General features: G+C 43.3%; 1 protein-coding gene and 1 long non-coding RNA gene across 3 annotated transcripts in view; one reads left to right on the forward strand and one right to left on the reverse strand.

Moving 5' to 3' along the window:
* Positions 1 to 1,705: 1,705 nt before the first annotated feature.
* On the reverse strand, positions 1,706 to 15,020 carry LOC132580628 (uncharacterized). Its single transcript, XR_009556073.1, has 2 exons — positions 14,795 to 15,020; positions 1,706 to 2,123 (listed from the first exon to the last, which is right to left on the reverse strand). It is a non-coding gene; the product is annotated as an uncharacterized LOC132580628 (long non-coding RNA).
* DBNL (drebrin like) overlaps positions 14,935 to 16,271 on the forward strand; it is a 34,452-nt gene continuing 33,115 nt past the window's right edge. Inside the window, exon 1 of one of the 2 annotated variants that reach the window (XM_060251595.1) lies at positions 14,935 to 15,236. In XM_060251595.1, coding sequence (XP_060107578.1) covers positions 15,154 to 15,236 — 83 coding nt within the window. In that variant the 5' untranslated portion in view covers positions 14,935 to 15,153. The remainder of the gene's footprint in view (positions 15,237 to 16,271) is intronic. The other variant, XM_060251597.1, reaches the window with a different exon arrangement.

Raw genomic sequence — 16,271 nt, forward strand, 5'->3', positions numbered from 1 at the left:
TTGAAACTGACATTCCTTGAGAGAAAGCAGTTCTCCCACAGAATGTAGCACCTTTCCCCCACTTCAATAACCATTTAATTCCACCAACTGTTTTCTTTTTGTAATTTTTTTTCCAGGGGCATGATTTAGCTACTGTTGGTCTCCACTCCTTCTATAGCCAGAGGCTGGAGCATCAACAACAAGAAGAGCATTTGGTGTTGGGGGTGTGTCAGGAGTGATTGTTGATTGACAAATTCCGGCCCCAATGGGGCTAATTAAACTCAGCCTCAGTTCTCTCCCAGGATGTCTGAATACCAGACCCCTGTTACTCTGTTATTAGAAGATTTGACTCCTCTGTTGATCAATTGAATGTGCTTTTCCCGCCTTGCAATATTAATTCAGTTTTGAGTCACAGATGCTTTTTCTGCTAATGAAGATCCTCAGCATGAGGTCAGTGAGAAAGGTGGGGTAGTTCTTGCTATAGGACCTCAGGCTGAATATAGCATGATTATTCATGAAGACCTCTCTGCCTGCAAATGCCCTCCCTGCTGCCTCTGTCTTACATTCTTTTGAAATGAATTAAAAGTAATGGGAGGGGGAGAACCTACTCCTACTTAAGAAGTAACAAGAAGTAAATCATACCTAATTTTCAAAAATTTCAAATAAAAATTGTTTTTGGTCCAAATATGGTTGCCAGGCAGCCTTTAGATGTTGCTTTAAGTCTTAATATGTTATAAGAACCTCAGACATTGCACACCTCTAGACCGTATAGGTGCAGGGTTTTTTTTAAAAAAACGATTCTTGTAGCCAGGTTTTTTTTTGTAGTAAAATCCCGGCAGGAACTAATTTGCATATTAGGCCACACCCCTTGATATCACCATTGTGCCATTTCCTTAGGACACAATTATTAAGACAACTGAAGACATTTATCAAAGTTCTTATACTTGAGGCTACTATACATCAGTGGACAGGGTAAATTGCCAGTGGCAAAAAAGATACTCTGTGGCCGTGATCACACACACTAAATAATGCACTTTCCAACCAGATTTTACTGCATGAACTGGCAAAATCCAGTTGGAAAGTACACTGAAAGTTGATTGACTTTATTTAGTGTGTGTGATTGCAGCCTGTATGTATTAAGGCCTGAAGTCAATCCCTGGCATGTCTCATTGAAGGATCCCCAGTAAGAGGACGGAGAAAGACTTCTCTCTGAAGTCCAGACTGTATAATATTGAGAAACATGTGAATAGCTTAATATCAATAATGCTAGCAGGAAGAAGGGAGGTTGTACCTTTCCTCAACACCATTTTCCTAAACCTCTCCCTCCCCCCAAAAAAGTTATTATCTGAGGTGCAGGGGGAAATACAGGTACCATATGGAAGATGGCATGAAGGGAAAAACCCTCTCCCCTATACCATGATCCTGATACAGGCTGATTCTGTCCCCCAGCTTGTTAAAAAAAAAACCCCAACACTGTGGGAGATCCATTTATAGACTGATGATACATATAGCTTGACCAGGACATCTTGGAGAAAGGCTGTATTATAATATTTACAGATGTTTAAGCAGCTCTTCTCAAGAAACTGACTTATGGTGCAACCTTAAACAGAGTTACATAATTGGAAGCCTGTTGACTTCAGTAGACCTAGAAGAGTGTAACTGTGCTTACGGTTACATGGCAAGTTACGCCTGAGGAAAACACTCAAAAGGCATTGGACTTTAATAATTGGTTTCCCTGAATCTTTAATATTTCTTCGTTTCTGTGTAATTAGATAAAGTAAACAGCAATCTGTTTTATGCCACCCATGTAAGTTTCATAGATTTTCATGCATTTTGCAATCTCATATGTAGGTATGTCACTTGATTTTGCACACAGTTCAATGCCAGCACCACAGTTCAATGACATTTCATCTCCAGTCTAAGGGAGGAAACAGCCTAAGAGAGACAATTGCACTTGGACTTGAGGTACGTGGTGCTAAGAGAGATGATTTGCTTCTCACAGTGTCGTACACACAGTTTTTTTTGTTCCATTGTTTTGTCTGTTAATCCAGTGCTGCAGGTTTCTGAATCAGCACAAAAGCCTGTTTGCTGGAATGAGTAGCTGCCACAAGCAGTGATCCTTTTTCCAGACTGCCTTCAGCTTTCTAAAAAAAAAAAAAAGCTGTCTGCAGTCTCATACCAAGCCCATGCAGAATTGTTTGTGCCATCCGTGGTGGTGTCCCACATGCCTCTGCTTGTTTGGACTTTTTAAACATACAATTAACTTCCATGATCCAAACTTTAGCTCTTCATAACTTGTACGGCTGGTTCACACACACATACGCAAAAAACAGTGGTACGTATTCCTCCCAGTTGTGTGCACTAGCACAAAGAAACTTTAATATGACCTGTCTACACAGGGACAGGGAAGGGCCATGGCTCTGTGATAGAGCACATGGTATGTACAAAATTCCAAATTAAATCCCTGGCATCTCCAGTTAAAGTATCTAACATAACAGGTGCTGGGAAAAACCTCTCTCTCCCTGAAAGCTGCTGCCAATCAAAGCAGGACAGCACAGCTATACAGATGAATGATTTGACTCACTATAAGATAATTTCATATAGGTCACTTTCCTAGCTGTTAGCTGCCACCAGTCAGCCCCACTTCCCAAAACTCTTTTCATAGATGTCCTGCCATTAGTCCTTCCAATGGAGGATTACCATGAGAGAGACAGTCTAGTAGGGAGCGGCTGGGTGAAGGGGTCAAGATTCCTGCTATCTGAAGAGGAGACAGATGACTCTTGAGGCTTCCTCTGGGAACAGGTTGCTGGATACATGAAAAGAGTCTAATTTGTGAGAGTTAAAATGTTCTCAGGAGCATTATTATATTTAAGGGGTGCGAGGCCAAAGACAGAAATGCACTGAACTGCAATTCAGTTATATTTTCTAAATGAAATACAGGATTGCAGTCAATTGATATAAGGGTTCTAAGTACACCATTATCAAACAGTATGAAATGCTTTTCTAATGCAGTTGCCAATCCCCAGCTGGGGCAGGGGATCCTCTGGTTTGGAGGCCCTCTCCCTACTTCAGGGTTATCAGAAAGGGGGGTGGGGTTGAATGTCCACTGGGCACTCCATTATACCACATGGAGACTAGTCTCTATAGGATATAATGGAGAATTGAACTGTGAGTATCTGGGGCTCGGGGGGGGGGCTGTTTTTTGAGATTGATGCACCAAATTTTCAGCATAGCATCTGGTGTCTCTCCTAAAAAACATACGCTAAGTTTCAAAAAGATTGGACCTGGGGGGGGGGGTTCAATTCTATGAGTCTCAAAAGAAGGTGCCCTCTCCGCCATTATTTTCAATGAAGGGAAGGCATTTTAAAGGAGTGTATAAATCCAATATCTTCTTCTTCTTCTTTAAATGTGATGGCCAGAGCTCCCTTCAGAGTTCAATCATGCTTGTCACAACCTTGCTCCTGGCTCCACCCACAAAGTCCCCAGATAGTTCCTAAGTTGGACCTGGCAACCTTGTTATCTAAGCCTCCTCCTTCTGCTCCTTGGACTGTAAAAAGTGCTTCTAAAAATTAAGCACCCAGCGGCCACACAATCACATGGCTTAGGGCAGCATCTCCCAGTGTGGCACCCACCCACTAATATATTTCTTGACAACCATTTACTTTATGAATCTTGAAGACAGAGTCCAAAGTATCTTGAAGACAAGAAACAAAGGAAACCGCATCTGTCCTAGGTGACTAGCAATGGACTAAACTCAGTGGACACATTATAGCCATGCATTCTTGGCTTGGCCACAGATACAGGCCTTTTTATGTTTAAATGTGCAAAGTGCTCTCTGAAACTGCCTAGGAAGCAAAAGTTCCCCTTCTTTAGAAACTGAAACTAAATAGTCTCTGTTTCCTAAAGCATAGAGTTGATACTAGCCTTCCTTCAGTTCTTCATCGCAGGAGGTGTTTCAGAAGAATCTAGAATCTTTGAGTCTTCAGGGAGCACCCATTTGGAAGCAACTCCTTCTATCCTGTAGTCTCCCTACTTTTGGGGGGAACCTCATTACATTTTACAATTGGCCCAATACCTAGGGCAGCCATTTTATGGTATCACCCATAGTCTTTTCTCCAAGTGTCCACAGACTCAATGAGGCTGAGGGTCTCCTATGATGTGAATAGGATGAAATATTTTCCTTTCATCTCCTAGGTCTGACAAACCTTAGTTTTGGTGATCAGTATCTCTCCTTAGTAAAGGTGGTTGTAGCCCTGGCAATGCTGCTAGGGATGGTGTAGGGTTGCCAAGTCCAATTTAAGAAATATCTGGGGACTTTGGGGGTGGAGCCAGGAGTCTTTGGGGGTGGAGCCAGGAGGCATTGGGGGCGGAGCCGAGAGCAAGGGTGTGACAAGCATAATTGAACTTCAAGGGAGTTCTGGCCATCACATTTAAAGGGACTGCACAAATTTTTAAATGCCTTCCTTCCATAGGAAATAATGAAGGATAGGGGCACCTTCTTTTGGGGCTCATAGAATTGGACCCCCTGGTCCAATCTTTTTGAAACTTGGGAGATATTTTCGGGAGAGGCACTAGATGCTATACTGAAAATTTGGTGCCTCTATCTCAAAAAACAGCTCCCCCAGAGCCCCCGATACCCACGGATCAATTCCCCATCACTCCCTATAGGAATCGTTCATAGAGGTGCATGATGGCTCTGGGGGCGGGGCTTCCCCCGGCGGCCAGCTGGCTGGGGGAGGGGGGAAACCTGTAAAACCGGGGGATCCCTCTCTGGGACCTGGGGATTGGGAAGCCTAGGATGGTGGAATATTTTTTTTTCAACAGGGATATGCTCAGACCTTGGCTTTCTCTGTAAACCAAACTCCAAGAGCTTACATTCTTGTTACTAATACTATTTGAATAAATATCATGATTTAGCAGCTGTTTGTGTCTGGTTGTTCAACTGTCCCCCAGCTGTGCGAGAAGGCAAAGCATTAGGAATGTTAATCCTTTCAAAACATCTTGTCAGCAAAAAGAATGTGTCTTTTCATGTAGCTATTGCAGCAAATTTGTCTGGTATTTATGAGGGGCTGGAGACTTTTCCAAACAAAAACCTTGGCCTTTCAGGAACTTAAGGCCAGATGGGGACCCTAATTCCCACACCTCCAGCATAACAAGCGAGTGGGCAGTGTGTAAATCAGCTCTTTCTGTGGCACTACTCTTTTGCCAAAGGTGCTGCAACTGATTTTATTTGAAATTGCTGGGTCTGAGGTGGGAAAAGAAATAAGGAGATCTGGAAGTATTTCATTCTGCACTTTCCGAATTAGCAATCATAAACTGCAAATAAGCTATTTTAAATATTTATCTGTAAAACACCTGTATACACTTTAGAATTTGCCATCTCCTTTACAGAAATAACCAAGCTGCACACAAGGTGCCTGCTAAATACAGCACAATACAGCACAATTTACTGAAATACAAGACAAAGTTTTTTCCAGGTATGCCATCCAAAAATAAATGAAGAAAAAATGAGGGAGTCATTTTAAATTTGCATGCAAGTTACAGTTATGTCCAATAATAAAAATGCATGTATGTAGCAATTTTTAGTGGAGGGGGTAATCTTACATTCAGGGTCATCTTCCTTTCGAGTCATCACAGTAGTCCGAGATGTCTGAGAGCGTTTGGTATAGTGGTTAAGTGTGCGTACTCTTATCTGGGAGAACCGGGTTTGATTCCCCACTCCTCCACTTGCAGCTGCTGGAATGGTCTTGGGTTAGCCATAACTCTCGGAGAGCTGTCCTTGAAAGGGCAGCTGCTGTGAGAGTCCTCTCAGCCGCACCCACCTCACAGGGTGTCTGTGGTGGAGGAAGAAGATTAAGGAGATTGTAAGCCGCTCTGAGACTCTGATTCAGAGAGAAGGGCAGGGTATAAATCTGCAGTCTTCTTCTTCCATGATCAAGCGGCTTACAAAATAGGTTGCAAAAATGCAGTTTAAATCAACAAAGATGCATGTACTATGGTACTCCAGCATCCTGTGCTGAATTCATTAGTTTGGCTCACTCAGGACCACAGGTGACAAACCACAGTCTAAGAGCCAAGGTCCCTTTGGCTCACTTCTCTGGCCTTATCCAGACTACATACTTGTAACAAGCTCAGTCCAGATCTCATGTGCCTGACAGACATTCCCAGCCTCTTCCCACTTCTGTTCTTGAACAGAGTTATAAGGTTTGTGGCAGAAATAAGGCCCTAGTCTAGAGCAGGGGTCTGCAAATATGGCTCTTTAAAAAAAGAAAGAAAATGAAATAATAAGGAATGTTGGAGAGGTAGGTGGGATGTAAGTTTTAATGGGACTAAAGGGCTTGAAGGTGTTTTACAGATGGGGAAATAATACATGTGAACAGTTGCCAGGAAGCCAAGTGTGAACCATCTGCAGATTTATGCCAGTTCACTAAAACAATTGCACAGGGGCCTCCTGTGTATATTTATTACTTGTTGTGAGACCTTGTGTGTGCTGCTTCCTAATTAATGACTTATAACAGCCAATGTTTGAACTGCTGGAACTATATGGGTCAATGTGTCAATTATAAGTAATGTTAAACCTTCTATTTTCAGATATGCAAATAGACTCGTATTGGCTCTTTATTGATCTCCTGCCCTGAACAAAGACGTATGAACGTTGACATAGTTCGGGGGCCTCTGAATTATGAAAGGTTGCTGATCCCTAGTTTAGAGATGGGAATCTAGTTTGATTCTCCAACCCATCGTAGTGCCTTCTAGCATGCTAGTCTTGTAATACATAATAGGCAGCCCCATGTTCAGTTGGAGTGTGTGTAGAAAGGGAGCTTGCTGGGCAGCTTCAGTTATACTTAAACTGCATGATATTGAGGCTGTGCTTAATTTATTACACTTTTCAAAGACCAAAATATTCTGTTGACTTCAGGAAATCGGTGGACAGTTGTTTATACCATTGTAAAGTTCACTGGGAATTATTGGCGGGGGGGTTACCTGTGAGCTCCATTTTCCTTCCCACAATGTGCAACAAACATCCTAGGTTGGAGGTAAGTTCATTTGTTAATAACACTTTACCACTGATAGAATTTATGGGTGTAACGCTCTGGAAGGAACAGAGCAGCTGGTGTTTTAGCTGAAAGTTCTCAGTCTCCCCATTGCTCACGGGCCTTGTCCCTGACTCAGCTTCTAGAGAGGTGGACCATTTTTCCCCAAATCACATGAAATATCCTTACTTTAAGAGCAGGATAAGAGGAGTTTCCTCTCCAGGACACCATAGTTCACTTTGTGATTCTCTTTCTCTAGACTGGGACTATCCATGCCAGTGGGCTGGCATAGACCCCTTGAGGGTGCAAAGCCAGCTACCTTTCTTCATGGCATCTTGGCAGAACTACACCTTGCCTTGCCTTTGCAGGCAGGCCTGCCTAATTTATCTTATTCATGAGTAGATCTTTATTCTGTCACAAGTAGATCTATGTCCATGAAGAAGCAGCAAGGAGAAAATAAAAGAGCCACACCAGTCATTAAGAGATTAAAAATATAAGGCCAGGGTTGATGGTGCAAAATAAAGTTAATATATATTTTATTACTCAGGTAAAATTCCCAAAATTCCCTATGCATTTTGCCAAGAGGCCTCCTCAAGGGAATCTGTTTGTCTTACAGTGATTCTTCCAAAAGAATACAAGATCATGTCCATCAGGAAGCAGCCACAGCTGTGACCACATTCCACAGCTAGGCTGCCAATCCTCCTTTTGGATCACCTCCCTGGATCTTCTTTTATCCTCTTTCTGTCACCTTGTCCTCTGGGTCATTTGACCATCACATGCTATGACATCATTATGAGGCAGAGGTATCAAGTGCATAGGATCATCAGGTATTTACAAGGCCTATCTTTAGGGGATCTGTCTATTTCCCAAGCAGCAGTCCCAACAGGAAATAATGCATTGTAAATTGTCATCTTCTACCCTGCCTTGGCCATATTTAATTTTATATGTGGAACAAAGTTTGAGTCCAGTGGGACCTTTTAAGACCAACAAATGAGTGTGTGTGCACATGAAAACATATACCTTGAATAAAACTTTGTTGGTCTTAAAGGTCCCATTGGACTCAAACTTTGTTCTGCTGCTTCAGACCAACATGGCTAGCCACCTGAATCCATTTTATAAGTGTTCACTGAGAAGATCACCCAGAGATTGATCATAAGAAAGGCCTTCTATCTGAGAACACCCAGGCCATTTGAGAATGCCTTGTTCATTTGGCTGATGCAAGGTTGCCAACCAGCTGGAAACTAAACTGCTTGACTAGGTTTTTAGTTTTTGGGTCATTTGTCAGAAATGTGAGGGGCAATCCTATTTTTCCCTGTTCTTTTCTTTTTTAAAAAGCAAAAGCACCACAGTGCAGGGGTCAGTGACCTTGTATAATTAAAGAGCCAAACTACATCAAAATTCAGAGTGAGAGATCAACAAAGAGCCAGTAGAAGAAAACTTATTTGCATAACTGAAAATATACCATTTAACATTACTTATAATTGACATGGTTAATTCATAATTCACAAAGTTTCTGCTGCTTGAATACTGCTGTTGTGAGCAATACTCTCTCTAAGCTGTAGAGTCTTGTGAGCAAAATTCTGCTTTGTGAGCTACTAGCATGAAAGTTGTGAACTACTGCATAAATTAGTTTGCTCTCGGGTCATTTTTCCTAAACTAAGACAAAAATGTGTGAGCCAGAGCCTAAAAAACTGTGAGCTGGCTCACACTAACTGAGCTTAGAACTGGTTGTGAGTCCTTTGTTAGAAGTGGCAAAGATGAGATCTCTAAACAAGAAATATATACACAAGAACCTTGTGGGATTGTTCTACTGCACTGGCATAAATCTGTGCATGGTGTGCACATGGATTCCTGGCAACTCTTCACTTATGAACACATGAATTTGCCTTATGCTGAATCAAGCCATTGATCCATCAAAGTCAGTATTGTCTGATCCTTTTAAATGGAGATGGACTAAATCTGAGACCTTCTGCCTCCCAAACAGACTCTCTCCAACTAATCCATTTCTGTAAAACATCTCTAGGAAGTAATATAATCCCATTAAAAAAATCTTTGTTTGCCATTCCCATCACACACTGGCATCTCACCTACCTTTCCGATATACATAAACTTCAGAATTTCTCATTCTTTTTAAAAACTCAAATTGGGTTCTGTACCAAGCTAAAAGTGGGCTCACAAGCCAGAGCTTCCAGATCACTGTTTCAATAGACAGAAAACTATACTGGGCTTAACCCCTCAGGGGTAGAGAACATTGGCTCTCCAGATGTTTTTTGCCTACAACTCCCATCAGCCCCAGCCAGCATGGCCAATGGCTAGGGCTTATGGGAGTTGTAGGCAAAAAAAACATCTGGAGAGCCAACGTTCCCTACCCCTGCTAGATCTACTTTTAAATCATTGGTCTTTGTCCTCCAGATCCTTGCCAAGTTCCCTGGTTCTGCCTCTGCCCTAAGATTTAGACTAATCTGTCTTTAAATTTAAGACTCTTGAATCATGAGCTATCAATTCCAGACCCTCTAGATACACCTCAAGATGTTGGTTATTGTTGGAGACCAGTTATCTTCAGTGTAGGGCCTCTCCTGCGAGGTTCCACAGTGCACAATCTTATCCCCCACGCTACTCAACCTCTATGTAAAGCCCTCAGTCATGGTCTGGGGAGTTGGTTGTAATTAGTATGCTGATGACACCCAACTCTGTATCTCCTGGTGATGTGGTAGAGGTCCTGTACCACTGTCTGTTGCGGTTAAATATCTAAGAGTGAACTGTTATTATCAGAAGCTAGGCAGAGTATGCACATTACTTAAATTTTGTAGTCACTCCATTGACTGCCCATCAGTTACCGGGTTCAATTCAAAGTGTTGGTGATCCTATACAAAATCCTTCAGGGCCTTGGACACTCATAACTGCAGGACCATTTTCTCCTCCTATGCTCCACCATTACAACTTTGCTTACCCAATCATGGCCTAATGCAGGTGCCACCCTGCAACTGGACCAGATCAACAGTTGCCCATATGCATGCATTCTTTGTTGTGATCCTCACTTTATAGAATAGCCTGCCTGAGTGGGACAGGAATACTTCCACTCTCCTGGCATTCTCCAAATGATGCAAAATGGAACTATTCAGGTAATAGGGCGACACTATAATGTAATAGTTAAGATTCTGATTGCAATAGTCTCTGTATCCAGAATCTATGCTGGGATGTGCCTCAGGTTCTGAGGAGCCTGTATTTATCCAGCTGAGCCTCCACTTCTTGTCTCAGCACTCCACCTCAGCTTCAGTCTTGATCCTGCCAAAGAGTCATACCTCCAGCTCTTCATGTGTCCATCATTCAGTGTTGACAGTGCCAGATGCTACTAGCATGAATAAAAGTGTTACATAATTCTGTAAAAATGCCCCGACTCAGGGTTTGGCATACCTCCAGGGAAAGGAATTAATAACTGACAAGATGCTGTGTTTTTGTAATGCATACCATACATTGAAACGTTTGCTTTCACGAATCCAGTTCAGTAAACTAGAAAACTTAACTGAAACTTAAATGAAATTTGAATGAAATGTGTAAAAGAGAAAATGCATGTGATTTTCATTCTGACTTGGTGGTGCTCAAGCAATAACAAGGATACTCTCCATTCCAGTCTGCACCTGCCATCTTAAATCACTATCACCATACTCTATCTGCCCATGTCTACTAAATAGACATGTCAGTTAAATCACTACTGCATACTTCACATTTAAATTGCAATCCTATGCATACTTGTGTTTAAGTAAGTCCCACTGCAGAAAGTGAGGCCCACTTGTCAGTAAATGTGGTTAACATCAATCTGTTACTGACTTTATCAGAGGTTGTTGTTGCTAATGTTTTTATTATTACTATTCCTTGGTGAACTCTGCTCCCTATGGAACTTATTAACCAGGCTGGTAGTGCTATTGTACTGCCTGTGTTCACACAGCTTGCTTCCCATTGTGGTGGTATCTCTAGAAAAAGATGCCTGCATTTAGTACTCAGTTTCAAATGGGGAGGCACCCAGAGGTATGCTGTAGTGAGAAACAAACCAAGATCAGAGTCCTGGAAGAATCCTCTTCACTGCTGAATGACCTCCCCTTGCTATCCTGCTTCTTCTCACAGCGTGTGTATAAAGAGGAAGGAGGCACAGCAGTCCTTGCTCTCTATGCACACTAGCAGCAGGTTCTCTCAAAAGGCAGGAAAAAAACTGGCAGTCTTGTGGGGCTTGCAATCTAGCATGTCAGATTCCTTGACCCACTTTAAGGTACCAAGTCATGGGCTGAAGGCCTCTGTCTTAGGGTTCACCAGAGCATTTGATACTGATGTAAAGAGAAAGTGAAAACTCCTTTTAGCATTAAATTAGTGTTGATAGATTACTATTTCTGCTGTTGATTTCTGGATATTACTAGGTAAAAAGAAAAATATGCACAGGCTGAGAATTTGGTGTTTCCACAGTTTGGAAGAAGGTGCTAGCTGACCAAGGAGCCCAATCACGAGTTGGTTAATTGAATGCTTTGCCACTATAAGAGCAAATACCACTGTGGAAGAGGTCACAGAGCAATAGTACCACATCAACAGAAATTTAAATTGCCAGTTCAAATGGAGTCATTTAGTAGAAATATGTAAGGGGCTCAAATGGGAAGAAACCAGTTCCTCCCATTTATAATTTGCCTATTGCAAGAATCATTGTAAACAGAAGGTACATGGTAACTTAAATATGCAGAGGATCACTTCCAGGTTCCCAGTTTTATCACAATGATAAAAGAGAATGTTTCAAGATTCTGCAAACTGTTTTAACGAACGGACTGAAATAAGACCAATTCTGCCACCTAATGGAGAGTCCAGAAATTGCTTTAAAATAACAGAAAAGCAGGAATTGATTTCCATTCCTTAGCCATAAATTCACTATTTTGAAGTTGTATGGAGACACGAATTTGATTGGCTGCATGGTGCAGTGGTTATGGTGTCAGATTAGGGTATGGGAGACTCAGCTTTAATCCCTACGGTGCCATGACTGACTTTCAGGGTGGTTGTGAGGATAAATTGAAGGAGTGCTAATGTTATAAGATGTTTTGGATTCTGACTTGGGAGATAGGAAAGGAAAGGTCCTTGTGCAAGCACCAGTCGTTTCCGACTCTGGGGTGACATTGCTTTCACAACGTTTTCATGGTAGATGTTTTACAGAGTGGTTTGCCATTGCCTTCCCCAGACTTGGGACACAAGCAGGGACACAAATAAATAAATTTAGTCAGCAAAGCAGACTGGTCTGAGTTCTATGGTGCCTTGGCACTCTGAACATATTATGTTCGCCTTTGTGGGCATGGATGCTGTCTCAAAGATGAGGACTGTCCAGATGCTTGTCTGTCTCACCATATAAACAATGTTACAAAATTAAACCTCTAGTACCCTTATTGCACAAGGAAATAGATGCTGTAGTGGCACTCTTGAAATTGCCTGCTGTTCAGGGAACTGGGAAATTGTGAAATAATAATTAAAATAATAAGCCATGTAGTACTACGCAAGTAGTAGTGAAGTCTAATAACCTGTTTGTTAGAATTAAATAGATCGTGGAGGACCTGAAGGAGGAAACTAGAGTGATGAGGCAGTTATAATAAACAGTTTTTTAAAAAATAAACATACAATTGATATACTGTTTGATTTCTGGTATAATTTAAAATGCTGTTTAATTGTTATTGACTTGAATCTGTTTCTTACTAATTTAGTGAAGAAAAGGCACTTCTGTACATGAATGAAAGCGTCCTCTTTATTATAACTTCACAGCTTCCCAATAAGTTTTGATGATTCAGGACTGGTAAATCCTAACTCAAATGCCCTATTCTAGGAGCACTTCTATGAATGGGGATGTAGCAAAGTTGAAGCCATTGTCTGAAACAAATCAAGCTATTAACAGCCTTGCTGTTATGAGATAACAGATGCTGTTATTTTAAAATTTGGACTTAGTCCTCTAACACTGTCAAAGGTGTCTTTCCCAGTAGCTTAAAGAGCGGGCAGCTGTGTGCCACATCCATAGTATACACTTTTATTGGTCCACACTATCATTTCTCAGTTACCAGTTACACAGGTAAAGGGAACTGCATTTTGATCCCTTCTTGCTTCACTTTCAAGAGGACTCTGATATAAGAAGTGAGCTGGACTGGAAGAAGTGTGCTGATGGAAGCAATGGAGCATAGCAAAGTAGGGGAAAGCACAGGCCCGCTCAGCAGCATGCTTCATTTTGCGCATTGAAAAAAAAATCCTGCTTTATATGTGAATGGTTGGCATGTATAAAAGCACATGGAGTACTCCCCAATCTAGTTTTGCCCCTAGCCCTGGTTCACTCATGTAAGGGAATGAGAAGTCACTGAGGTGGCAGGGACCAGAGCAGGTAGAATGGAATGGATCACTTCAGATTGCACGTGGAAGGTCCAGTTTCAGCATACTCTTTTATGTTAAATCTTCCCTGCCAATATAAAACAGCCACAGCAAGCAAAGAGAGGAATAGAACCTCTCCCCCTACTGTTTTGATTTTCTATTTGCACAAATGTATTTTTAATACAAAGGACCATTCTAAGATGGAACCCATCACCTGTTTAAGTAGTAACAATTTTTTTACCATCCCAGGGTTCTGCCACCTCATTGATTGCATATGTGAACAACGACTTAAGACTAAAATTCCTTCTGTGTACTACATATGTCCTCATTTCCTTGGAAGAAGATAAAAATGTAACAAATATATGGGTGGAAGGAACTGGGTTGCCAACTCTAACTTGGGAAATTCCTGGCAATTTGGGAGTGGTATGGGGAAACTGTTCTGACCAGGATGGTCCAGTCTAGCCTGATCTCTTCAGCTCTTGGAAGATAAGCAGAGTCAGTCCTGATTAGTACTTGGATTTAAATCATAGTAATTATGTGTACATTTGTATTTAGATTTAAATTAGCATATGCACATTTTGTCTTCTTTGTAGGGGCTTGTCCTCTTTTCAGTCATCTCTTGATAGATAGAGAGGTCAAGAACTACCAAGACTAAGCGCAAGAGCATTATCGTGTTGTAGTGGTTAGAATGTCAGACTGGGAGGAAAGGAAAGGTCCCCTGTGCAAGCACCAGTCGTTTCCGACTCTGGGGTGAAGCTGCTTTCACAACGTTTTCACGGCAGACCTTCTTACGGCGTGGTTTGCCATTGCCTTCCCCAGTCATTACACTTTCCCCCCAGCAAGCTGGGTACTCATTTTACCGACCTTAGAAGGATGGAAGGCTGAGTCAACCTTGAGCCAGCTACCTGAACCAGCTTCCGCTGGAATCGAACTCAAGTCATGAGCAGAGGGCTCTGACTGCAGTACTGCAGCTCACTGTCTGACCTTGAGCCAATCTCTCTCAGCCTCCTATCTCACAGGGTTGTTGAGAAGATAAAAAGGAGAAGACAACCAACCATGCATGCCATTCTGAGCTCATCAGAGGCAGCATGGGCCTTTTTTTTTTTAAAAAAAATGTAAGCAGTTAATAAAATGAGAGGCAGAGGTTTCCTACTACAGTTGTCAACTCTGTGTTCAGGGATTCTTGGAGATTTGGGGACGGAGGCTGGGAGAGTGGGGTTTAGGGAAGGGTGGGACCTTGGTAGGGTATGAAGCCATGCAGTCCACCTTCCAAAGCAGCCATTTGCTCCAGGAGAAATGGAATACACGTTTTAAGTAAATAATAAATAGGTAAGCGATTGATGTAGCCTGGAGATAAGTTACAATTCTGAGAGCTATCCAGCAACATCCCCCCCTCCCCACACACACACCTGGAGGTTGGCAGCCCTATTCCGAGGAATATGGCAGCGATGTCGCTCTTTCCTGAGGTGTGAAGCGTCTTAAAATGCTGTCGGGGAGCAGCGACGACTTACGCTTCTCTTTCTCTTTCTCCCTCAGCCCATTCCGAGGCAAAGGATTCAAACTGAACCATCCTGGCAAATAGGCGGCGTGGGTTTGCCCGCCTCCCGCTTGGCCCCGCCCCGGTGCAGCAGCAGCAGCAGTAGCAGCGACGAGCGCAGGTCTCCTCCGCTCAGCGCCAGGCCAGGCGGAGCCGGAAGCCGGCGAAGACTGAGCCAGCAACTGCGGGAAGGCAGGCAGTGGCAGTCGTGGTGGCGGCAGTGGCTCCTCCATGGCGCTGAACCTGAGCAAAAATGGGCCGGCGCTGCAGGAGGCCTACGGCCGGGTCGTGGCCTCGACGAGCCCGACTGACTGGTGAGGGAGGGAGAGCCCCTCCGCGGGGCCTGCCCGCCCCTCCTTTCCCCCTTCGCCTCCCTGTCTCGGGGACCGGCGCCGGCTCCATGGGCGGGTGGGGGGCATGAGAAGACATCCGCCGAGGAGTGGGGCTGAGCCGCTCTTGGCCAGGGGGCACCAGGGAGGAGGAGGAGGAGGAAGAAGCGGTGGGCTTTCTCGGGCTGAACGTGGGGCGGTGGGTGTGGTAAAGGGAGCCGTGGTTCAGTGTGCTTAGAATGGTTATGTACGTGAGAAAGATGTGGGTCTGAGATGGCTGGTGATGGGCGGGCTATCAGTGGGAAGGGGGTAGCTGTGCTCCATGATGAGGTTGGGGGTGGGGGGAGATGTTTGAAGGGGAGCCCTAAGTTTATAAGCCTCTCCCCTCCTTTTTTTGACCTGCCCTTCCCCCGAGGAACCAAGAACGGCGTATATGGTTTCTTCAAAGCAGCCCTGTGAGGTAGGGAATGTGGGGCGATAGCTAGCTAGTGCTGGGCTAGGACTGTAGCGACCCTGCTTCAAATCCCTGCTTACACCAGCGTGGTATAGTACTGGAGTGGGGTCTGGGAGGCCTGGTTTTAAGCCCCACTCTGCCTTCATGCTTGCTGAGTGACCTTGGGGGCTGATTCTATAGTCTCCGTTCTGCCTAACTTGGTAGTTGTGAGGCTAAAATGGAGGAAGGGAGAGCTATGGACACAGCCCAGTGCTCTTTGCAGAAACAGCAGGATAAAGGTTTACCAAATCAATAAGCTTAGCTATGAAGCTCGCTGGCTGACCTTGGAAGAGACATTGTTGCCTAACCTACCACACAGGATTGTTGTTATGATAAAATTTGTAGGGGAGAGGAAGTGAGATTAATGGTGTGTGAATGGGGAAGGAGGTCCTTGGGAGGGTTGCTATTTTATTTTGGTTTTAACCTGTTATTACCGTAAGCCACCTTGAGCCAAGAGATGTTGAGTAAAAATATTTAAATAAGTATATGTTGTCTTGAGCTCCTTGAAGAGACGGTGGGATGAAAAT

Source organism: Heteronotia binoei, chromosome 12 (assembly GCF_032191835.1).
Source record: "Heteronotia binoei isolate CCM8104 ecotype False Entrance Well chromosome 12, APGP_CSIRO_Hbin_v1, whole genome shotgun sequence".
Lineage (NCBI taxonomy): Eukaryota > Metazoa > Chordata > Lepidosauria > Squamata > Gekkonidae > Heteronotia > Heteronotia binoei.